At 35.1% G+C, this 25,297-nt stretch overlaps 1 protein-coding gene across 2 annotated transcripts in view; it reads right to left on the reverse strand.

Moving 5' to 3' along the window:
• HK1 (histidine kinase 1) overlaps nucleotides 1-25,297 on the reverse strand; it is a 278,995-nt gene that overhangs the window by 92,599 nt on the left and 161,099 nt on the right. For both annotated transcript variants that reach the window (XM_089809077.1, XM_089809076.1), the window contains exon 6: nucleotides 23,010-23,136. In XM_089809077.1, the coding sequence (XP_089665203.1) occupies nucleotides 23,010-23,136 (127 nt within the window). The remainder of the gene's footprint in view (nucleotides 1-23,009; nucleotides 23,137-25,297) is intronic.

Consider the following 25,297-nt stretch of genomic DNA (forward strand, 5'->3'; position numbering starts at 1 on the left):
CCTCCTTGGGCTTCACCATAATAGCATACCATGCTCCTTCACCTTCCTTCAAATCCTTGAGGAAATCTTTCCCACTCATCAGTAGTGTCTTAGCAATAGCCTTCTCTACCTTATCCTCTTCCACTATGGACTGTATTCTATAGGTGACTCCATCCTTCTTGAAAGAATACTTGTTTTCCTTCCCATGATGCATTGCCTCCCTGTCATACTGCCAAGGCCTTCCTAACAGCAGATGGAAAGTATCCATGTGAAGCACATCACATAGGATCTTATCCTAATACTTACCAATGGTGATGTCTGCCCATACTAGTTCATTTACTAGTATATTTTGCCCCTTATTAAACCAAGTCACCCTATAAGGACACACATGTGGAATCTTTGTTAGACCAAGTTTTTGTACTGCTTCCTCTGACAAGACATTCTTAGTAGACCCAGAGTCTATGATCACTTTGCATAACTTACCTCGTATCTTGCAAGTGGTTCTAAACAGTGCTCTTATCTGCTTGGGTTCCTCCTTTATTGGCTCATTAACCAAGACTCCTCAACATGAGATTTTCACCCTTCTGTATGTCAAGGTCCACTTCTCCTGCTTTTTGATTATCTTCCTCTTGGATATAGGTGATCTTCTCCCCATAAGATCATGATGCCTTCTCTAGACATCTGTAGGCAGAATGTCCCAACTTGCCACACTTGTAGCACTTCATATTGCTGAAATGTGAGCCGTTGTTGTTGTTCCCATATCTGCCTCTGCCACCATTGTTGGATCCTATTCCTCTACTAGAGCCTCTCCTTTGACTGGTCTCACTGGCCTGCTCATTCCATTTGGAATCTCCATAACCCCTTTGTTCATTGGTCCTTCCACTAGAACCTCCTCTTGAGCCACCTCTAAAGTCTTTACCTCTGCCTCTGTTTTTGGAACTTGAGTCCCCTTTCTTCCTCAACTTATCTTCCACTTTCCTAGCCATTTGAATACAATACTATAATGTGGTGAGACTAAACAAGCTCAACTCATCTTGAATAGACCACTTAAGGCCATTTAAGTACATTGCCAGCTTGATGCTCTCTACCTCCTGTACCCTTGATCTTAGAGCCAATTTTTGAAACTCCTCAATGTAGGTAGCCACATCAGGATCCTTCTACTTGAGATTCTGCCTCTACTTGTGGATCTGAATCTCATAGTCTTCTAGCAAATAGGTCTCCTTTATCTTTGCTACCATAGCCTTCCAATTGGCTATTGTTTTCTTCCCTTCACTCTCTCTTTCCTCTTGCACAAACTTCCACCAAGTCAGTGCTTATCCCTTCAATCTAGATTTTGCAAATCTTACCTTATGGGCCTCTTTTTTCCCTTCACATTCAAAGTAATTTTCAATGCTCTCAATCCATTCTAGGACCACCTCTGCATCCATCTTGCCATGGAATAGTGAGACATTTTCTAGGCTCTTTCCTCCAAATGCCTTGAGGGCTTTGAGGAATGGTTCTTGTTCACCAAGTGGTGGATTTGGTTCAAGTATTTCATCCTCCAAACTCACCTTGTCTTTACCCTTGCTGACGTCTTCATCTTCTTTTTCTTGGGCTGCATCCTCCATCTCTTTTAACTTATCTTTCATCTCTTCTATGGCCTCATCAAGAAGCCTGGCCTTCTCTTCCATGAGCTTCTTTTGCTCATCTACCTCCTTTGCCAACTTTGCATTGGTAACCATCCTTAAATATCCACTTGACTCAATGGAGTACAACATACCACTACAAGCCACAATCTTAAGGCTTTGATACCACTTTGATAGGGAGCTTCTTCACTCTAGAGCTTTCTTGCTCTACCAAGGCTACTCCTAGCCTACGTAGGGCTTCTATTCCAAACCCTAACCTAGAGGACTTCTTCCAATCCCCTTTCACCAAGAAACTCTCCTATCAATTCAAGTTTTCATCCTCTGACTCCTAGTCACCAACTATGCAACTTTTGGTTCAATATGCCAAACCTTCCCCCAAGTGCCACCAGTAGGTCAAAACCAAGTTTGGACTACCGTTATGAGGTTCTTGACACATTTCATGCCATTCTGCATCATCCTATTAAGTTTCACACACCCACAAACCTATCTTGCCCTGTTTTCCCTTGTAGCCCTCCTAAAAAAAAGCAACTCTCATTAACTCACAAAACTCTTAACAAGGCATGTTGATGTCTTGAAGACTTTGATTCTTAATGACCTAAGCTTGACGATTTTTTAGGTCATAGGACCCCATGATGTCCGTATTGTACGATTCCAGTTTGCCTCTATTTTGAGGGTAATGGCAACCAAACTCTTATCAAATGCTCAAGATTGTGTATCAGACCTTCTCCTCTAGTCTAAGGACACCTAACACTCTAATCTTCCATTGCCCATCCCAGATTGGCACGTCCCAATCCTCTATTCCATTTAAAAGAAATTTACAAGCCTTCATTACACCTTGCCAAGCCTTTCTTGCTTGCCTAGGGCTCGCTTGTAAAAATGGCCACCAGACTCCCACCCTCTCCAAATTGGTTATTTACAAAATATATACAGACCATCACTTGATTCCCAAAGGCCATAGGTTTTCAACCATGGGAATTCAAGCTTTGATCATTTTCATGAAACCCTGTCAAGAATGGATAGTAAGAATGAAGAATCTAACTAATTTTGCAAACCTAGATAAATGGTAACTAATAATTAGAACAAGTGTGTATAGAATCACTACATCAATCCAAGAAACTATTTCATTCAAAACAGTAAGCTTTTCAATCCAAATTCTTGTTCAATTCTTCAAATCATGTTTTTTTTCCCAAGAAAAACTCTCCTTGCATATGTCATCTATACCAAAGATGGAATACTCACAGATTAGTCTCGCCGAGTACTTAAGTTGGGCGAGTAAATCCCAAAATAACTCACAAGGGAAAAAACTCGGCTAGGAGGCATTTACTTGCCAATTACTCGGCGATTACTCGGCCAAAACTCGGTGAGTTTTTAGTTAAAACTCGCGATTTCCTGACCCACGGACTGTGATGGCTAAAAAGGGTAGGAAGTGATTTTTTTGCTCATTGTTTGTTGTATTTGCATTGTCTAGAGCCTTGAGGTGTGGAGAGAAGAAGGTTTGGAGGCATTCTTAGCTGATTGCAAGTGATTCAAGGTGGATTTGAGTGGATTTTAGAGGATTCTAATCGGTTGTAGAAGACAAATTTCTTTCTAGGTATGTTCATTTTATCATAGTTTGAAAACTTTTTATAGTTTTATAACAAATGTTCTTTTGTTTTTGTTGTTGTTTGTAAATGTTTTCAAATCATTTAAAATCATTTTAAGTTTAACTCTATGTTTGAACTTTGAATCATTTGAAACCCTAGCTTCTAAGTTTTAACTTTGTTTGTTCATTTTTCTATACATTTATGTGTAGGGCAGCGGTCAAGCATTAAAAAAAATGACAAACCCACAAGAAGAGTGGCCACAAACACCATGCCCATCTGGATATGTAAGCACTTGGCCTAAAAATGCAAGAGATAAGGCATGGCGGTATGCCTATGAAGCTCCAAATGATGTTGGAAAGGTGATATGCATTCCATGTGAGAGAATTATTTCTGAAGGCATAAACCGCTTCAAATACCACCTTGCAGGCATAAAGAAACATGATTCAAATCCTTGTCTCAAGGTAACTGAAGAAGGAAAAAGATTCATCAATGCCCTACTTGCAGTTGCTGAAGAGAAAAAATTGAATAGGGAGAGGGAGAAATTAGCTATGAGGGCAACTGTAGTTGAACTTGAAGGAGCTCCTTTTGATATGCAAGAAGAAGAAGCACTTGAGAACATACCAGGATCTCTTCGTGGCCGACGGATCCGCAAACAAAATGTCTTTTTTACCGGTTCCACTTCTTCTACATGTCCTAGTTCTTCATCACCATCCGCATCAGGGATAGGGAGTTATTTTGTGCCTAGGAACACACCTGGAGCATAGCCATCATTAGAGGGCACTTCATGGTTCAAGGAGGTGCATGAGCAAACTGATATTGCAACATTTGATTTTTGGTTTTTCAACAATATCCCAATGAATGTGGTTGATAGTCCCTATTGGGTCAATATGGTGAATGCAATTTCAATATTGGGCAAAGGGTACAAGCCGCTTAATCACAAGGATATGAGTGGAAGGTTAGTATTTTACTATTTAGTAATTGCAAATAATTGTGATTCACTTCAGTTCATTGTTATGTTTTAAATGTTAATTGTTATAACTTATTTCCTATTTTTTACTAACACTTTATTACACCTAAATTTTGTAGGTTGCTTAACAAAGTTGTTGGGAGGGAAAGAGTATTGATAGAAGACCAAAAGAAAGAGTGGAAGAAGTATGGCTGCACCATTTTATTTGATGGGTGGACAAATGGAAGAAGTAGAACCATTATTAATTTTTTTGGTTGCTTGCAAAAATGATGTGGTGTTTTGGAAATCTGTTGACACCTCCAACAAAGTGAAAAATGCACACACATTGGCTTTAATGTTGGAGAATGTTGTCATGGAGGTGGGATTAGAGAATGTGGTGCAAATAATCATAGGTAATGCAGCGGCATATGTGGCAGCAAGTAAATTTAATTTTTTATGTTCGAATCAATATGAATCATGAATGTAATGCTATGGTATTCAATTTAGATTTGATGTAATTTGTAAATACTGAATATGGAAAGTTTGTATTTGTAACTAATTATTGATTTTTTGCTAATCTTTTAGGTACAATCCTCCAAGAGAGGCATCCCACACTTTTTTGGTCACCTTGTGCAGCACATGTCCTTGACCTTTTTTTGGAGGACATAGGAAAACTTGATTGGGTGAGTCCAGTTGTGGAAGATGCTAGGCAAGTCACCAAATATACCTATAATCACCCATGGGTTCTCAGTTTGATGAGAAATGCCACTAAAGGAAAAGATTTGATGAGACCTGCTATGACAACGTTTGCAACGGTCTTCTTGACATTGCAAAGTATTCTTGACCACATATTGGCTCTGAAACAAATGTTTGTGTGTGTTGATTGGGTTGCTTCACCTTATTCAAAGAAGCCCAAAGGAGAGGCTATGGCACGGATAGTCTTTGATGATAGTTTTTTTGCAAAGGCTAAAGGAGATTGTGGAGGTAACTTCAACTTCAAGAATCAAAACATTATATTTTTAGTTTATTCAAGTTTCATTATTAATTCATAACTTACTATGTTATTTACTAATTTGTATTTTTCAAATTTCAAATGTAGATGTCTCTGACCCTGGTTCTTGTCTTGCGCATATGTGATGGGCAGAAATCCCCAATGGGAGGTCTTTATGAGGCCATGAATAGAGCCAAAGAAGCTGTTAGAAGTTACTATCATGGGGACAGTCTCAGATTTGACCCCATTTGGGAAATAATTGATAGGAGGTGGAACAATATGCTCCACCAACCCATTCATGCAGCAAGCTATTTTCTCAACCCCAAATTCAGGTACTATGATAATATGATTGTCCTCGAAGTTGGGATTTTACTAAGACTTTATTTACTTTACTTTTTAAGGTTGTGTAGTAAGACTTGATATCATTTTCTATTTGTTTTAGGGCTGATGATTCCTACTCAGATCCTAATGGAGAGGTCATGGAAGGTCTCTCTAAATGCATTGAGAGAATGATATCCAATGAAGCGGAGAGAGACCTTATTGTGACTAAACAACAAGTCTTTATGGAATCGAGGGGTAATTTGTTCTCTTCTATGCTAGCAAAGAGAGCAAGATCTACTCAAACACCAGGTAAAGCATCAAACTTTAAAACTTTTGCTAATTAATAAGTTGTGTTTCTAATTTTGATTATCTTTTTTCATTGCTTTATAACTTTTTATATTTTGTTTTGTAGATTCTTGGTGGGCAAGTTGGGGTGGCAATACCCCCAATTTAAAGAAATTTTCTCTCAGAGTCCTATCCCAACCTTGTAGCTCATCATACTGTGAGCGCAATTGGAGCTTATTTGAGTCCATCCACACAGAAAAGAAACAGAATGACTCAAAAACGGCTTAATGACCTTGTTTATGTGCACTATAATCTTAAGTTGCGCATAAAAAAGTCACAGAGTTTAGAACTACTTGGTCCACTTGATCTAGATGAGATAGATCCTTATTTTGATTGGATAGCACAGGAGCCAGGTCCATTGTTTACACCAGATGAGATTGTTGATTTGGAGAGGCAGGCCATGGAGAGGGATGCTGAAACTGATTTTCATTTCACAATGGATGACATTGAGGACAAGGGCAAGGACGATGATGATTCAGGCTCAAGGGATGAGGATGAGGCATTACCAGTGCCATATATAGGAGGAGATTCATCCTCTTCTAGGACACTGAGCCAGTCAGTAGGGATGTCAAGCGAGGGGGCATAGCCACAGAGTTCACAGTCACACAGCTTACGCCCTATCCCAGTGCGGGCCACTTCTTCGAGGACTAGACCCCCTCGCTTTCCTACTAGTAGTAGTGCAACTAGAAAGAGAAAGATGTGATTGTATTGAATCTTGATGTATTTAGACTTTTAGTATTTACTTCTAATTTGACAAATTGAAACTATTTACTATTTTGCTTTCTGCCATGAGCATTCCGCATGAGAATGCAATTTTGTATGCACAATACATTTATATATATCTAAACTCTACTTGTTTCTTTTGTATTCTCTTTAATTAACTTATTAGATGCATCTTCTCATTAAATTTTGCAAAATAAATGTATTTTTAATTAAATTTCAGCCGTTTTTTTAGGTTCTCGAGTTTTTTTTTAAAATCGCCGAGTTTTTCTAGATTAAACTTTTGGAGGGCTTGGCGAGTTTTTGCTTTTGGCGAGTTTTCCATCTATGGTTCGTACAACTATATGTCCAAACCCTACAAATGAGTTGAAAGGTGTTTTTATAGTTTCTCCTAAACACCTGGTCCGTAGGCTCAAACCATAACTACCCATGTCACTTCTTTGCCAAAACTATGCAAAAATTGCTACTGCAATTTTGCAAAAAATTTCAAAGTTGTCAATGAGCAACTTCTTGACAACTTTTGCAATTTTGCAAACTAATGCTTCAAACTTGACCAATTTGTTTTCAAACCTTATAAAACGAACCTAAAACACCTAAGGACCTCTTTTGAACACTTCTTGCCCCTTTTTAGGCATTTTTCCATGTTTTGCCTTAGAGAGCAATTTTGAGCAATTTTTGCTTATCAGGACCTAATTGACAAAATTTGACTCACACTCCAAATCCTACCTATCCATACCTCCTAAGCCTATCTTGGGACTTTATATTGAGTCCTTATTCACTCAATGGTTGGTTAGACCATTTACAAACCAAAAATTGAGTTAGCATTTTACTTGACCCTAGGTGCTCCTGCACCAAGAAAGGCCACTATCATTGTTCTCGTCTAACATAAGAGTACTCCGAATAAAGCTGAAGGGCATTAAAGTACATTGCAAATACTTGGAAAGAAACCTACCTAAGCAATTAAACACCTACAAGCAGGTATTTTAACAAACAAATCATTTGCGCTGCAACCTCTTATATTGTAACATTTTAGACTGATTATAATGATTAAAAAATGCATAGGCATTGTCATGCCTGACCACTACTTTGGTTAATTTCATATTAAGACTTTAATATTATAAGTATTTATTTGATGTTACGTTCTGTTATCTGTTGAATTTGGTTGAGGATGTCCAAGGGACGTGTATTGTGGTTGAACTTTTATTAGAAGTTAGCATGATAAATGTTTAACAAAACAATATAGATACGTTTAAATAAAACATGTTGTGTACCTTTGGATTTTAGCAAATCTGGGTGATGTATGATTAAAAGGATTGATTTAATATATATTATTAAGGATAACATATTCATTTGTTATTTTACGTTCGCAGTTGTATATCCTTGTAACAGAGAGTTTATTTATTTCATTAGGTAAATACATTGTTTTAACTAGTTTTGATTTTATAGTTTAAAAAGCCGGCGATATATCACCGAAATCGCAGATTATCATGCGTCTAAAACGTGGACGAATTAAATGCGCATTATATCGGGTCTGAGTTTTTAATAAACTCGCAGCGGTTTGTATCACAATATATCGCGAATAAATCTAAAAAGCGGCGGATTAATTCGTTGACTGGGTCAAAGAAAATTAGGTCTTTTCAACTTTTGGCCGCGCCTTTACATACGCCAAAAAGAGCATCGTCGCCGTGAATCGCAATCACTAATAGCAGTTGGGACTTGGGATAGCAATCGCAGTCGCAGTGATAGCAAGGTCTTCAAAGCTAAAACTCCCGTCGCCGTGATTCCAAGGTGGCCGCAGTTGGAGGTCAGGATTTGCTCTGCAGTTTGCCGCGTCTTCTCTCCAGGTAGGGTTCTGAGTTCGTTTTTAATTATTTTTTTGCTGATTTTATATTTGAATTTTTCGTTTTCCATAGTTCATTGTGCTACTATATTAAATTTTAATATATATTATTGTATTTAGTTAAATAAAAATTATTATAAACAGATTACAAACGCATTCTTTTTTATTTGGATTAAATGTATTACAAATGTATTATTTTTTATTTGGATTAAATGTAATATATAATATGTATTACCAACAGATTAGAATATAATAAATTAATAATAATATATAATAGTAAAATTTTAAAACAATAACTTATAGTCTTATATATAATAATAAAATTATAAAACAATAACTTATATATAGTAATAATATAGTATTAGTGTAAATTTAACTTTTATATAATATTGTTTTATTATTATATAAATATTCGACTTTAATATTTACTATTTAGTATTTACTATATTTTACTATTTCACTATTTTACTAAATATTAAATATTAATAGCTGTAATGTAAAATTGTAACTTATTAAATTTTAAAAAAATTAGCAGATCCAAGATAAAATATAAACTCTAAATTTAAGGATATTATTTAAATGTGATTTGTGCTTTATAGATTCATACTATTTTATAAATTGCTACAAATTGTGTTTGATCTCAAACTAATCTAATATTTGATTTTTCATTTTTGTAACAGGATGACTGGTGGTGGCAGAGCAAAGGACCCTTTATGGAAACATGGTATTGCAGGAGCAAACAAAGGAGATATCTAGTGTATCCATTGCTTTAAATGCATGACTTCAGGGATAAGCCGATTGAAATATCATCTTGCAAAGATTCCATGCAATGATATTACACCGTGTCTAAAGTATCCAGAAGAGGCTACAAGAGAGGCTATGGCAAGCCTTCAACAATATGCACAAAGTAAGGCAGCAAAAAAGAGGATATTCGAGGCCATGGCAGCCCCAATGGAGACTTTTAGTGCTATAGGATCACAAACAGGTGGAGAAAGTTCTTCTATTGGGCCTCAGATACGGGGATCAAGAAGTGTGAGTGGGTCTTTAGTAGATTTTTGGGTTCCACGTAACACTCCTGGTGCTCAACCCGGCTTACTAGGTACTGCATGGAACAAAGAGATGCACGGACAAACAAAAGTGGCAATTATGAGATTTTGGGTCCGGAATAATCTTTCCTTCAATGCTTTATGCAGTCCATATTGGGATCAAGTGGTAACTTCCATTTCTTTGTCTGGTAAGGGGTTCAAGTCCCCAACTCCCTATGAGGTGAGTGGGCCGTTGTTAGATGACGAAGTAAGAAACATTCATCAACTTGTGGAAGAGCAAAGAAGAGTTTGGGAACAGAAAGGTTGCACTATTATCTCTGATGGGTGGACCGATGGTAGGAATAGGACACTCATCAACTTTCTAGTTGCTTTAGGGGGGCAGTTGGTATTTCTAAAATCAGTTGATGCCTCTGATCAAGTGAAAAATGCAGAAAATTTGTGTAACATGTTGGATGAGGTGGTAATAGAAGTGGGAGTGGCTAATGTCATCCAGATTGTGACTGATAATGTAGCTGCGTATGTGGCAGCCGGTAGACTTCTGATGGAGAGACATCCTACATTGTTTTGGAGCCCTTGTGCTGCCCATTGTCTCGACTTGTTTCTTGAGGATCTAGGGAAACTGAGCTAGGTGGAGAAGGTGGTTGAAGATGGAAGGAATATTGCGAAGTACATCTACAATCACACATGGGTCTTGAGTCTTATGAGAGAGCACACTAGTGGTAAGGATCTTGTACGAGCAGGGGTCACACACTTTGCTACTAATTTTCTAAATTTGCAAAGCATATCAGAGACATTGTTAGACCTTAGGCCAATGTTTCTTGATAAGAAATGGTTAGAGAGTCCTTATGCCAAGACGCCTGAAGCAGAGAAGATTGTGAGGATTGTGTTTGATGGTAGCTTTGAAAAGCTAATGAAGGAGACCCTCAAAGTAAGTTTTCAAATCTTAATTGATGATTTAGAATTTAATTTTGAAATATTTTCATTGGCTGATTTTGTATGTCTTATTATGTCTAGGTATCAGAGCCATTGGTGAAGGTTCTACGAATTGTGGATGCGGATAAAAACCCCATGGGGTTTCTATATGAGGCTATGGATAGCACAAAAGAGGCCATTCAGCACTTGTATAGGTCAAATGAGACCAAATATAGACCCATATGGAACATCATTGATCGTAGGTGGAACCGACAACTCCACCAACACATTCATGCAGCTGCGTACTACTTGAACCCCAAGTACTATTTCTCCAACACTTTTAAAGTAGATGTAGAGGTTCAAATTGGCTTGGACACATGTATTCAAAGATTGGTTGCTGATACGGACCTCCGAGACATCATAGTTGATGAGTTGCAGAGCTACAAGAGGGAAGAGGGGCCATTATTTTCTTCTCCTGATTGCAAGCGTGGGAGATACACCTTGCAGCTAGGTAAAAAAGAACTTGCGTTTAATTTTATTATACCATTTATTTCACTCGTGAAGTTTATTGGAAGTTTTATCGCATCATAAATGATTTTTTTAAACCTTGCAGATCTGTGGTGGGAAGATTATGGTGCCACAACGCCTAATCTTCGACAGCTTGTCATCCGAATTTTATCGCAGCTTTGTAGTGCTTCTGGCTGCGAGAGAAATTGGAGTACTTTTCAAGACATACACACAAAGAAACGTAATAGGTTGACCCAAAAACACCTAAATGACTTGGTCTATGTGAAGTACAACCTTCTCTTGCATGAGAAGAAGGTGAAAGGGCAAGCTTCATATGCAGCACTAGACTTGGATGACATTGATCCATATTCAGTAGATTGGATTGCTCCTCCTGATGGTGAGGGTGTAGATGAGGATGTGGGCGAACCTTTATTGACATATGAGCAGCTAGCTGAGTTTGAGATGGAGGCAGATGACTGGGATGTAGATGTGGCAGCACGTGAGGTGGAACCTGAGCTTGGTCATCCATCAGAGGCTTCTGTGGAGCGTGAGGCACCTACTAGGGCACTTGTTGAGGATGTTGCTACGGCAACTACTTCAACATCACTCACCCAGCAGCAACAATCTTTTTTGAGTTTTACTCGTAGACGCAATTTATGATTGCTACTTTTAGTTTTCATTGATACTAAAACTTGAACTTAATATGTATTCAAAAGTTGTAGTTTCAAACTTTCATGGAGTTTGATTGCTATATGTATTGAACTTATTTATATTTTGATGTTATACTTATTTTTCAGTTTATGATTCTAATTTCTATTACTATGTTAATCCACTAAGTTTTAATTGCTATGAAATTATGAATTATTGTTTAACTTAGAACTTTACTTCATATATGGTAGATATCTCAAATCATTATATGTTCTACAAATTTAGTGTGTATGTTACTATGTATGCATTTTTAAGAATATTTTAAGAAATTGTATATTTTCAAATGTTCGATAAAAGTGTCGATTTATTGCCGAATTTTTTGCCGAGTTTTTGCCGATTCCGATATTTTCAAAAATTTTGGGTCAGCCGAGATATTGCCGATACCGAATTTTTAAACTATGTAATTATAACATTAAATCTTTTGAATATATTTATAAAAATTATTTACCTTAAGTATGCTTGCTTATGTTATTGAGGATTTGGATACCCTAACAATATTAATTTACACTATGGTGTATTGAGAGCGGATATGAAGCCCACGGCTTTTATAATACTTTCAAGCTGATTATCATGTAAGCAAAACTTTGGCAAATATGTGTTAAGGATTTATATCCCTAATCTCAATGGTTTCGCATGCTCTAGTAATAAAGGGTTCTGCATTGTTTTGATCATGCCATATAATGTGGCAGAAGAAGAGGAAGCCGTATGCATGACTCTGTGTTGTTGTAGATGCATTCATTACCTTTTTTTGTTGAATTTTTATAGCACTTAAGGTTTTAGTCAGCCAGTACAGCTGGTATGGGGTTTTGTTTGTAGATTTGGCAAGGAAATTTATCAATTTTTTTTCTCTGTTCTATTGCACATCTGTAAGTTAATGCCAAGATATCGGCATCATGAAGGGGTTTTGTTTGAAGGAGTTAGGAGCATATGAGATTGAGCAAGATGGGGTTTCTTACCAGAAGTTTTGGTTGATATTGTTTGAATCATCTGCGTTACTCCATTCCGAGGACGTATTTGAGTTGGTTGTGTTGGCAGCGTGGTATTTGTTTTGGATTCGTAGCCTTGACAGCGAATCTGTAGCAGAGTTCTGTCAGTCTACTGTGATTTGGTAGGGGGCTTTTCTTTTCCCTAATCTATTCTATTTTGTATGGGTTATTTTGAAATTCGTAAATAATGCTGTTGTTGAAAATGATATAAGTCGACACCCAAGCGTGGGTGTATGCAAGGTTCAGCATGATGATGCTAAGTTTTGCATATATCCATACTTGAGTGTGGGTATAGTGTTTTCACTTTGGTAACATTGAACGCATTTGGGGTTTTGTTTTATAATGTGGAAATTGTATCAATGTATTAGGATCCATATTTATCGAGCTGATCGCTATGAGAATCATGCCTTTGTGATTAGTAATACTATTGTGCTATCAAAGTATTGCATTTGGTTTTTGGGCATAGACGAAATAGAGTAAATAAGCTTGGGTTTGAACGTTCTGTTAGTCGAGTTGTAAATAAGTTATGTTCACAGTCAATTACCCTGATGAATATACGAACCAGGGCAGGGTATGTTAATAAACAAGTTTTGGGAAAACTTTGGTTTGAATAGTAAGTTAAAAATTAAATAGTCTTCTCATATTCACTAGTAGATTCATTTTATTGTATAAAGGAAAATATATTTGGCTTTTCATCCAACAAGTCGCGAGTAATCTTTGTGTAGTATCTTTGTTGCGAAATTAAACCTGCATTGTAACAAACAGTTATGCTGGATCTTAAACAAGGTTGAATCAACATTATATCAGTATAGTTTGACACGCTTATTGAACTGTTGACACCCTGTTTGAAATACAATTTGGTTTGAATTCCTTAATAGTTGCACTGTAATGTCCCCTTTTTAGCATTCATAGCATGATGTTGTTGTTAGCCTATTTCCCCACGGTCCCGTAGGCTAACCAGGACATTAAAGGGACTTAGAGGCCATTTGGCCTAGATAGTTTCAGTTGTAGGTCTTTCTGAGGGGTTTTGAGGCAACTTTGGGCATACTTACTATTTATAGTAAGTCATCTTGGACATGGGCGGACATCCAGTGGCAACGGTATGTCGATGGTAATTGTTTAAAATCGACAGGAAGACTTGTTTATCATTGACAAGATTTATTATGCATTGATAAAGCTATTTTATAAAGTTAAATTTAAATATTTAACTTTATTAATGCATAGACTATAGTTTGTGGGAAATATTTAAATTAAAAGTCCTCTTTATTTTATAACACATTGGAGACATAAGTTACATAAAGGGAGTTATGTTTTATCCCACATTGAGAAAACAAAGGATGGAGCTCTTGTGAGAACACTATAAAAGAAATGGAAGAGCTTCTTTTATGCATGGTTGGAAATATCAAAAAAATTGGGAAATTTTCTAGAGATTATGTCTCAATAGTTTGAAGGACGAAATCCCTTCAAGCTGGAAATCTTGACGCCATTGAAAGATATGGTCTTGAGATTCAACATAGTAGCAATCCGAAAAAACAGATACGAAAAAGCAGTCCGAAAAAGCGGAACCGAAAAAGCAGGCTGAAAAAGCGGGTACGAAAAAAGTAGTCCGAAAAGGCGGAACCGAAAAATCAGGCTGAAAAAGCGGGTACGAAAAAGCAGTCCGAAAAAGCAAAGCCGAAAAAAGCAGGCCGAAAAAGCAATTCGAAAAAAGCAAAGCAAAAGGGGCAGCATTGAAAGAAATTATTACAGCCACCTACAACCAGGTTCTTTTGTTAGTATTGCTTTTTAGGGTGTTATAAGTTTTGAGCTATAAGTGTGCATTATACCAGCATTATAATTTTGTAATCCATGTAAATGCCAAAGTCTTGGCCATATTTCATGAGCATTGTATTTTTCATTGCAGTTAAGAAGATAATAGTTGCTGGTGTCATTTAAGCAATTTAATATCATTATTTATCAACTAGTTAGTTTGCATACCAACTGTTTGTAAAAATGCTAGTTGGCTGTAGGTGTTCATTTCTCATGCTTAGATCATATATATGCACTGAATATTGTCAAAATTAGTAGCACACTCATGTTAGGTCATTGTGTAGTCCATTGTAGTCTTCTAGCACAAGATTCTCATTGATGCAAATTGAAGAAAAAGTCATTTGAAGCTCGCTGAAATACTATATCAGTCATACGTCCCTTGCATGTGAATTGTTTGATGAAATTCCTTGAGTTTTTATCAGCATTTTTGAGAGCAGATTTGAGGCGGGCCATTGCATGCACAGGGTAAGTTAGTATGCTAATCTTGAGTTAGAAATTATATTTGGCAATTTGGAAATAAGTTTATTTGAATATATGGTATCATTGATTATGTTCTTTTTGTTTAAAAGCATTGATAGAGCTTATACCAAACGGTAAACTGAATGTTGTAGAAATCTGTTATGATGTATAAATTTAATTTGTTATGAAGTTCTTTTAGACATACCAATGATATATATATTATGTTTTTTTGAGATGAAAATTTTATAAATTAGAAGATATTATTCTAATGATGTTATTCTATCCATTACTGAAATGAAAAATTTGTTTTCAAATAAAGGAAGGATTATGATGTATGATGATATAATTTATTTTAAACAGAAGTATCATATTTATTTTGGTTATGATATCCTGGTCTATTCAACGATAAGTTAAGATGATTATTTCAGTAGGAAGATGTGTTATAGTATTATGATTTCATAAATACCGTTAAGTTGAGTTAGCAGTTTAATGGTAATTATGCCATCTTGGTATTATAAGATTTGTTCCTATTGCTGTAATGATCTAAATTTACCTTTGAAAGATGTCAGAATAAGATAGGTTGCAAATGGATGAAAAATGTAGTATCATGTGGTATACTAATTTGATACCTGATGCATGTGCATTCTTAGTAAATCTATTTGATGTGTGTTTTAAAAAAAGTCGTAATGAGCATATATCGGGGTGGCTGAATCTGGTTAATCCTTTTCAGTTATTTAATTCAGTGATAACATTAAAATGAATTGGGTGGGTTAATTTCAAATTATAAGATGATTGGCCTACCAATGACTTAAACCTATATGGTTAAGTACGGAGAATAAGGCAAGTCTCTATTACGTCGTATGACGAGTATAATAGAGAGTACCACTATGAGAAATCTAGGGGCATACCAAACATGGATGCAAAATCTTGGTACCATAGTGATGACACCTCAGTATATATATGAATCATTTACGAGATTTTCTTAGTGCGAGTTTAATTTTTGCAATGATAAGTAAATGTTACTTCTTGCATAGTAATTTTTGAAACTGCATTATGTTAAGTAGTTCTGATATCTGTAGTATGTTTATGTATATGTAAATCTTAACATTTATGCAAGTGGTTGATGTTTTTTTAACTTAGTGTGTACTGAGCCCCCCATCTTTTGTTGTGTTGCATTTCTGTATGTTTTACAAGTGCTTGAGTCAATTAACAAGTAGCTAAAGATGACTGTTGAAGTTATTCCTTGAATCAGTATTTAATCTCCAGTAGGGTCCATATGTTGGACATTAGTGATTAAGAATGATGTTGTACTTCATTATTGTACTGATTTCGAAATGTATTCACATCATTATGGATATATATTTGACGATATCTACTTGTATTTGTGTTAAGTTGAGTTGTTGTTTTAAAAAAAAAAAAGATATACGTTCATAATTCTTGGTCTTTGTTTTCTTATCTTTTGGTTATGTTTAGTGTATCATTACAGGCATCATTACAAATAGTTGATATGCAATACTTTTATACCCAGATTTCATGTTGATGACAGCAGATGTAAAAACTACCTGACATAAAATTCAGGAAGTGCAACCTAGTAAGCAAAACCTCAAATAAATTTTTTCCAATAAGTATGCCTTCTACACTTGACCAACTTTGACCGCTGCTTGATATAAACCCTGTATGCCAAGAGGAAGGTACTATAGCATCCCTGTTCATGTAGTTACTGTAGCAACAATTAGAAAATTGAAAACTGATATTAATGGCTTCAAATAAAGGCTACAGGTCAGCCTTTGTTGGTTCTTAAATCTGCAATGTCTTCCTTTAAATATGCTTCAAATTCCAACAAATTAATCTTAAAGCCCAATGGTAAATTCTGAAATGAATCTACTTAGAAGTAAGGCTTGGGTTTGCGTCCAACCTTCAGCTTCCTAAGGGTTTTTGTCCTTAGAAATCAGTAACTGATTCCCTGCAACAATGGAGAAATACTTTTTATATCCAATTTTCATAACATATCACAAATGAAAGGATGACCTTGCTTATATGGATTTTTAGCTGGTGAATGCTTGTACTTTCAACAATGTGGGATAAAACATTCTTTATTATTAATCCTTACTTATGATTCTATATATAACTTCAATTTAGTCTCATGAGTTTAGCCAACTAAAGGTGCCAAACTTTAACACTCCCTCTTAGCTAGGGAGGATGAACACGTAGATATTACACCATTGGTAATATTCGGAATGACAATATTTAAGGATATCTTTGATCAGAAGATTTCTACCATTTTGATATCACATTTGATTTCATGAGTATTGGCCTCCAGAATATCAACATATGATATTCACCAAATACTCTGAGTATTGGCCTGCAGAATATCAATATATGATATTCGCCAAGTACTCAATAAGGTAATGGCCTGCAAAATATCAACACATGATCTTCGCCAAATACTTATCATATATCTATACAAACAACTCATAGACCGTCAAGTGAATGACATCTAACACTTTGTTGATTTACAAGATATAATTTATCACGATCTATTTCAACATTTACATAAAATGTATATCATGATTTAAGTTATTTTGAGATCGTTACCTTCCAATAAATTTTGCAATATGAGTGATAATCATTTGGAAGTCGTCACTTGCTCATGATGTGCACGGGGGATAGGCCCACTAAAATCATATAGTCACACATATGGACTTTCCAATACCCTCTGAATATCAATTTTCAGAGCTCCTCATCCAAAGTTTCCTTTGAAGAAGTGTCAGACTCCCTCTGAATGTTATATCAATCTCCCTTTTTTCTGCAACAATATACTCGAAGGAAAAGATCAAGGCAAACATCTCTTATAGTACGTATTGAAATAATAAGAGAGAGACTTATACTCAAGGGTAATAAATGATTTTGCATAATAAGATCATTTCAATGTAGATAAATATATATGCATATACTTTAATCTATATTTTTAACATATTATTTCCTTGTTTTAATAATTATATCATTTAAATTTTAAATATTGATGATATCAATGTTCAGTCATATATTTCTTTTGATATTCACATATCATAAATATATATGAAAAAATCATATGATAGTTTCATAAACTAATAAAGATAGCTTTTTCTATTTAATAAAACACTAAGTTACCATGGTAACCCCCCCCCCCCCCCTTGGTCGTCAGTAAATGTTGTGTAGCCGATAAGGTGTGTGTCAGGATGTATGTTGTCGGTATCGGGAAGGGTCTTATTATGTAGCCGACATGTTGTATGTAGCCCTCGGGAAGGTTCCTGAAGATGTATATATACCCCCTTCGGGATCATTGTATTCATCATAAGCATAATGTAATGTCTTTGGCATATGCGACTAATAAAAGGAGTTATGTCGTTCTTATCTATTGCCTATATGCATTCATTTCTTTACCCCAGTGCGATAAACACCCCTGCCCTCGAACCAGGAAAAGTTTGAACCAATCCGCGGTTCTAGTCTAGTTTGAACTTGGTTTAGGCAGGGTTTGGTTTTTCCCTGGCAGGTACGATCGCGTTTGAACAAGGTTCAAACCTGGGCAAACCAACACCAAAAAGTTCGAACCAGCAGCGAACTGGGCCCCATGGTTGGCTAGAAAGTGCTTTTTTGGACAAAAATGAAATGTTTTGTAGCACAAGAGTAGAGAATACAAAGAAGGGGAGACAAAGAAGTGGGATATAGGTGTAGAGATTACGGACTTGGATGCTTCCATTGCTCAGCTTACAATGGATGATTTTGATAACTTTGATGCCAATAACATTGTTGCTTCTGCTGCTGATCCCATTGGCCTTAGCTCAAGTAATACTAGAGAAGAAGAAGAGGAAGAATATGACGAAGAAGATGAAGATTGCAAAACTTAGAATATTAATAGTTATTTTGATTTCCATTCCATTAGTTGAACAATGAATGTAAAACAATGATATTTATAATGTTTTGAATCTTTGATGTTGAAGTTGATTGAACTATATGATGGTATGGTCACTATGATTACAAGTTTAATTGTTTATGGTGTTTTTTTTGTTTAGATGTGTTTATGCTACTATGCTACATTCTAACTTTAACTCATGCTTCATAAATTTGTATATAATATATATATATAATTATTTTATTAATTTTTACATGTTTTTGTACCAACGAACCCAAACCCCTTTCCAAAATTTTGACAAACTTACGAACCAGTTCTTGAACTTAGAACTTGGAACCAAACCCGAACCGGCAACTTAGATAAAACATATAACTTATAATATAACATACCTCACATGCCTTGCCCTTATATTTTTCGGTTTATTTGCTCCTGGTATATTTCTTAGCATGCAGTCTTTGTGGCCTTCTTTATGATGATTATTCTATGACTATAATGTGATTAGGGAGGATCTAATGCACCAAATCCTTTCTTTCTTGACTTTATCAACGAATTTGTATGCCCACGTCATTTGATACGATGCTTTCAAATATATCTTGATGAGAAATCATCGTCCAAGTCACTAACTCAATATATTTGGTGTTACTATTTATTCCTCATTGCCAAATGTAGAACTCGCATGCCTTTAATATTAACTTACCCTTAATGTTGCTTGTTTATCCTTTTGTAGACAGTGAACGTATTTAATGAAAAAAATGCAATAATTATGTGCTTCATACTTCTCGACCTAATAGTTGTAGGTCCTCTATAGTTCATAAGCTAGTTGGAACTCTTCCTTATAACCCATATGTTCCTCAAGGAGGAAACTATGACGTTATTGTTTCATTATTGTTCTTATATTTTTGGTCTTGGCTTCATAGGTATATGCTTTTGACTCGACCTATGATGAAGATGGGAACTTCTTGTAACAACATAGGACCATAGAAATAGAGATGAACACTTTGATTACTCCACAGAATTTATGAGCAACTACGATATTATTTTTCTATCTCTCACCACTAACCATAGTTTGAAGACAATGAAACCCGATTTGAGGTAATTAGTGGAATCACGTATTGCAAGAGAAGTGCTCCATTAATGATAGTTATGTTAGTTTTAGGATAGAGTCAAAGAAGCGTTTGAAAATTCTTTACTTATTTTCTTATGAATTTCACTTCACAACCAAAGCCTTCAATATTTGGTGTCGAAATGCAATCTGATTCCACTATTGTTTCTCCATATTAATGGACCAATGGGAAGACTGTCCTTGATATTGATTGTCTTTTGATTGTCTCTATTCTCCATATGTGCTTCTCTATACTAGTCTTCTCCACATATTATATGTATATATACATCCTTTCAGTCCCTGACTTGACATTCTTCTCCTTCAATGTCACATTGTTTGTATTTAATTATTCATCCCAAACTTTGCTTTTCAGATCTACCTTCTAGCTTGTAATACCCATTTGAAAGAACCTAGCTCTGATACCATGTTAGGTTTTGTGATTGTCGCAAATGTCTGCAGCCATGTTAGGTATGTGCTTTCCAAGGGCAGCAATTTGTCTCTTTATATTGAGGATGAAACATGGAGAGACATGTCCCTTCCAGGGACATGTCTATTCATTTTAATTAATATGACAATTGATTATTTAACTACACACATACAAATATACATACATACATACATATATATGCGTGTGTGTGTGTGTAACTTTAGTTTAGTCTCATGAGATTATCCAACTGAAGCAACCAAACATTAACAATTTAACTATTGATCTTTGAATTTCAATGTTATTTTTATTTATTTATATTAAATTATATCTATATATTTGTCTATTGTTATATTTTAATATCATTATTTATTTATTAATATCTTATTATTTAATAATTATTTATTATTAAATCCTATTCCAAATCTGGGACATCAGAACAAATGAGGAAGTCTCCTTGCTTTTACAAACTCACAAGATAATTATGAGAAATAACAAACTTATAACTACCTTTACAACTAGTTTTGTGACTACCATGGCGACCCAAATAGTGACTTAAGACGTCATTTTTAACATCAAAGTATGCTGAAATGCGTAAATTGCACATTAGTTGATATTTAAAACATGATACTTGTGGTGAAGTCCACCCAACCTAAACATAACAAAATTTGTATTTTACAACTCATCAAGTTTCACAATAGCTCTTCACTTGTTGATGGTCTTTTTAGTGGAGGCTAAGTTGAGAAATTTGAATTGCTTCGAGTGAAGTACTTTTAAAGGATAAGTTGGTCAACAAGAATCTTTTCATTTTGAAGACTTCCAGCTCATACTTTCAAGGTGACTACATTGGAGAAGAGATGATATGCCTCCTTTACAAACAATGTTTTTGCAATGACCTTAGGCAATTGAAAAATGAATCTTTTCATGTGGTTACTAGTCTAAAGAAAAAGAGATTCTTTGCATGAATCTAGGAGATTGGAGGAAAGGGATGGAGATAATCACCTACATTATTCTCAAGAATGGTAGCACAATAGACTTGTAAGTTCAAATGAACACCAGTAACAATTTAAAGACCTCCAATAGTGACTACCATCTCAAGAACCTCATGGTGATGCTCAAGGGTCAAAACCATTTTTGAAGCCTAGAGGACGATTCCTAATGGTGTTTCATCAAAGGTGTGATTTGACGAACCTGCAATTGATTTAAGTAATGCATTATGCATATAGCACCATGAGTCTAAGGTGGTGAGAAAATCCTAGTGCACGGATACCATTTTTCTCATACCTTTTTGCAATGATATATGAATGATTGCATGTGATGCGCAAACTCAATATATGGATTCAACAAAAGCTTCAGTTTTGGCTTTTTAACAAGTCATTTCTTCTAGTAAGTGTGAGAAAAATATCCATTTTCCCCATTAGATCTAGAATCTAGGGGATCGGAGGCAAGGGATCACCTACATTATTCTCAAGAATGGTAGCACCATAGACTTGTAAGTTCCAATCAATGTCATTGACAATTCAAAGACTTCCAATTCTGAGGGGGAGAAATTAAACTACCATCTCAAGAACCTCATGGTGATGCTCAAGGGTGAAAGTCATTTTTGAGGCTTGGAGGTTGATTCCTAAAAGAGTTGCACCAAAGGTGCGATTTGATGAATCCACTACTGTTTTAAGTAATGCATTATGCATATAGCACCATGAATCCAAGGTGATGAGAAAATCCTTGTGCATAGATACCATTTTTCTCATACCTTCTTGCAATGTTATTTGAATAATTGCTTGTGATATGCAAATTCAATGCATCTATTCAACAAAATCATTAGTTTCGGCTTTGCGACAAGTCATTTCTTCCAGCAAGTGCTAGCAAAATTGCCAATTGCCCTACTTTATCTAGAATATCATCCTGATCAATTTGAGGGAAATTTTGGTAGTGGAATTTGAAAATATTCAGTTCATGTTTCCTTGAAATTCAACTCACACTTTGGGATAGCAATTTTGAGTAGCTTTTGATCAATGGGTGCAACAAATCTAATGTGGATTATCACTGATGCCTTCAAGGATTCTCAACTGATATGCATTTGGTTAGGTTTAAGTGAATTTAGGGGAGCCCTTTCTCCTTGCATAGCCACTCCCAAGAATGCCTGATTCATGGAGAAAATAATTTCCTCATGAAACTCATCACAAAATGTGAAAATATTTCTGTTTTTGGATTTAAACAATCAATTTATCTTCACATTGTTTCACCTTTCTAAGTCTATTAGGGCTCCTGAATGTATGGTTTATGATTATTTATCCTAGGTAAGGTTTCAATTGAAACGTGTGCACCACCTTTGTAGATAATAATCTGAACTAATAATCTGAACTACTATTTTCAAAATTGAAATTTTGCACTTAACCACAATATTTTAAACAGAAAGACTATAAAATCCTTTTCTTGATATGGTACAACTTTTAGAAAGAAGTTAGCAAGCCAGCTTAAGGAGAAGGAAATTGAAGAATAAAGATATTTTTTACATAGAATTCTGGTTCAGGAAAAAGTTATAGAAATGCGTTCTATAAATTAATTTTTGTGTAGTACAGAACTATAGGATTTGTGTTAAACTTTAAAAAGGGATAATTAAAATACTGATTATAATTATCATAGTCATAATTAGTAGTCTCCATCCAAAGCTATGATGGATTGAAGATAATGATATTGATCCATGGATAGTCATGTTGCCAATCTTTTAGTAAGAAACTGGGAAAGGGGGAAAACAGTAAAAAATGTGAATACCTGAATAACTTCTCAAAGATATCACAACTATTTACTTACCATCAAGGTCTAGAACAAGTTCAGTGTTATGATCAATGCACTGCACAAAAAACATGTCTACAAGTCCTTCAAGCTCACGTCCAAGGTCAAATTCTGCCTCCTCTAGTATTAGTTTGCCTGATTCAACCTGTACACATTATGTACATTACATGAGAGAATGAAATGAAACATGAAATCCTTTTTTCTTAAGATATCACTTCTGACAACAATTATTCATTTGAAAATTCTAAAGATAACATAAGATATAATTTTTCAAAGAAACAAAAAACAATATCAAAGATGCATCTATGGAAATCAAGAAAACACTAAACGATCATAGAAGGATACAGTGGGATATCATATGCCAGACAACGATGCATATTACATATTAAGATGGAATTCATCCATGGAAATTGAGAAAACACTGAAAGATCATAGTAGGTTACAGTGGGATATCGTATGCCAGACAACCATGTATTCAAAGCATGGCTCAGTTATCAAGGGTTAGACAGAAGAACAAGAAGGCCTTCTCTAACACGTGTATTCAAAATTCAGATTTATTTCAAATACAGTTTTTCTGCTCAAATAAGAATTTTAACGAAAAAAATATCTAAGGTGAAATTTCCAATAAAATTTATCCTCGGTTTTTTTAAATGTCAATGATTTACAACTTATGTAAGGATTTTCAACAAAAATGGACACAAAATAATATTTAGCTGTTTTTATGGTAGCCCCTACTTATCAGAACATATGGTCAAGACAGTTTGGCAGGTTTTCCTTATTTTAAAAAAAAAAATCAGTAGTGAAATAAAAGGAACAAAATTAATGGAGTACAGTATTTACAAAATTTACAGATAATGCTTTAAGAAGAAAAAATCTGGTCCTATTGTCATCTCAATCAGACATCCAAACTCCTTGGTCTTCTAACCTAGTATATAATGAAAAAACTCACCAAAAAGGCAACTGATGAAGAAGATAAAAATATTAAGTCTTCAAAATCCTGGTCCACTAAAATTTCAAGAAAACAGAAAAATACAATAAGATAAAGAAGGAATGGAAGAAGCTTTTTAATTGTTTCTAGGCTACCTATATTAATGCTAGTAAGAGTTAGGAACAAGGTCAGGATAATGAGGCTCTACTGTTTCTTTGTTAAAATCTCACAACCCTTCTTAGTTACTGTTAGATTCATAATACTTATAACTTTGTTCTGCAAGTCACCTAAACTAAAACTTGCTAATTTAATAAGAATCGACAAGTCCCTGTGAAATCCAATAGTGTTCACAAAATGCGACTTGGAATGATTGAAATTTAAAAGGTAGAAAGAGTTCTGGAAAACATTGAATTGAAATTGCATCTAATGTTAGTGTTTTAGAGGGGATTTATCCAATTTCATCAACAAACTTTCCTCAAAAATGGTATCTAAGTGATATATCACCAATGATTGAATGGTTCTCAACAATTCTTGGACAAGGGAGAACAAGTTTTAACCAATAGATCAGAATCATTTCTCACCATTGGATTGGACCGCACCACTTTTAGTTGATTTAAAGGCAATTTGTTACATTGTCACCAATCAGCCTACCTCAAAGACTTTATCTCAACTCTTGATAACATTACTCTACGAAATGAATAAGAGATTATTCTTAGCAAACCAAATAGTTTCATGAGTTCAATGACTGTCAAAGACAAACCTGCAATACCAAAAAACTAAACCTAGATCATTGAGAATTAGGTTTTGATAGATTCTTGGCTTTGATTTCAATGGTTTCCTATTGTAGAAGTGAACCTGGAACTGGGGTTTGTGGCAATAATTTCACCTATTCAAGGGAGAGGAAAACAAAAATCTTAGTTCAATACTGCAAGTAGAAACTAGAAACTCGATTATTATATTTTTTTACTGATTCTTATGTTTTTTAATGATTTTTGGAGATTATAGTGGGAGAATTATGGAGGTGCCACAACAAATCTTCAAAAGCTAGACATTACTATTCTGTCCTAGCCATGTAGCATTCTTGTGTGTGAATACAATTGGAGCTTATTTGAAAGCATTGACATGAAGAAGAGAAACAAGTTGAAGAAGGAGCACCTTAATGATCTCGTCTTCGTTTTGCACATGTAATGTCCCAATTTTTTAGTTGTCATCGATTTAATGGATTCAATCTATCATTGGGTCCTTGTAGGCTGTGTTAAGATTATAGCTACAGTCGGATTGATTTAATCATGTTGATATAATATATCATATATATATATTATAATTATACTACATATATAATATTATAAATATATTATATTATATATAATATATATTG

The sequence above is a fragment of the Cupressus sempervirens genome, chromosome 11 (genome assembly GCF_028749045.1).
Source record: "Cupressus sempervirens isolate cs-2001-9-10 chromosome 11, ASM2874904v1, whole genome shotgun sequence".
NCBI lineage: Eukaryota > Viridiplantae > Streptophyta > Pinopsida > Cupressales > Cupressaceae > Cupressus > Cupressus sempervirens.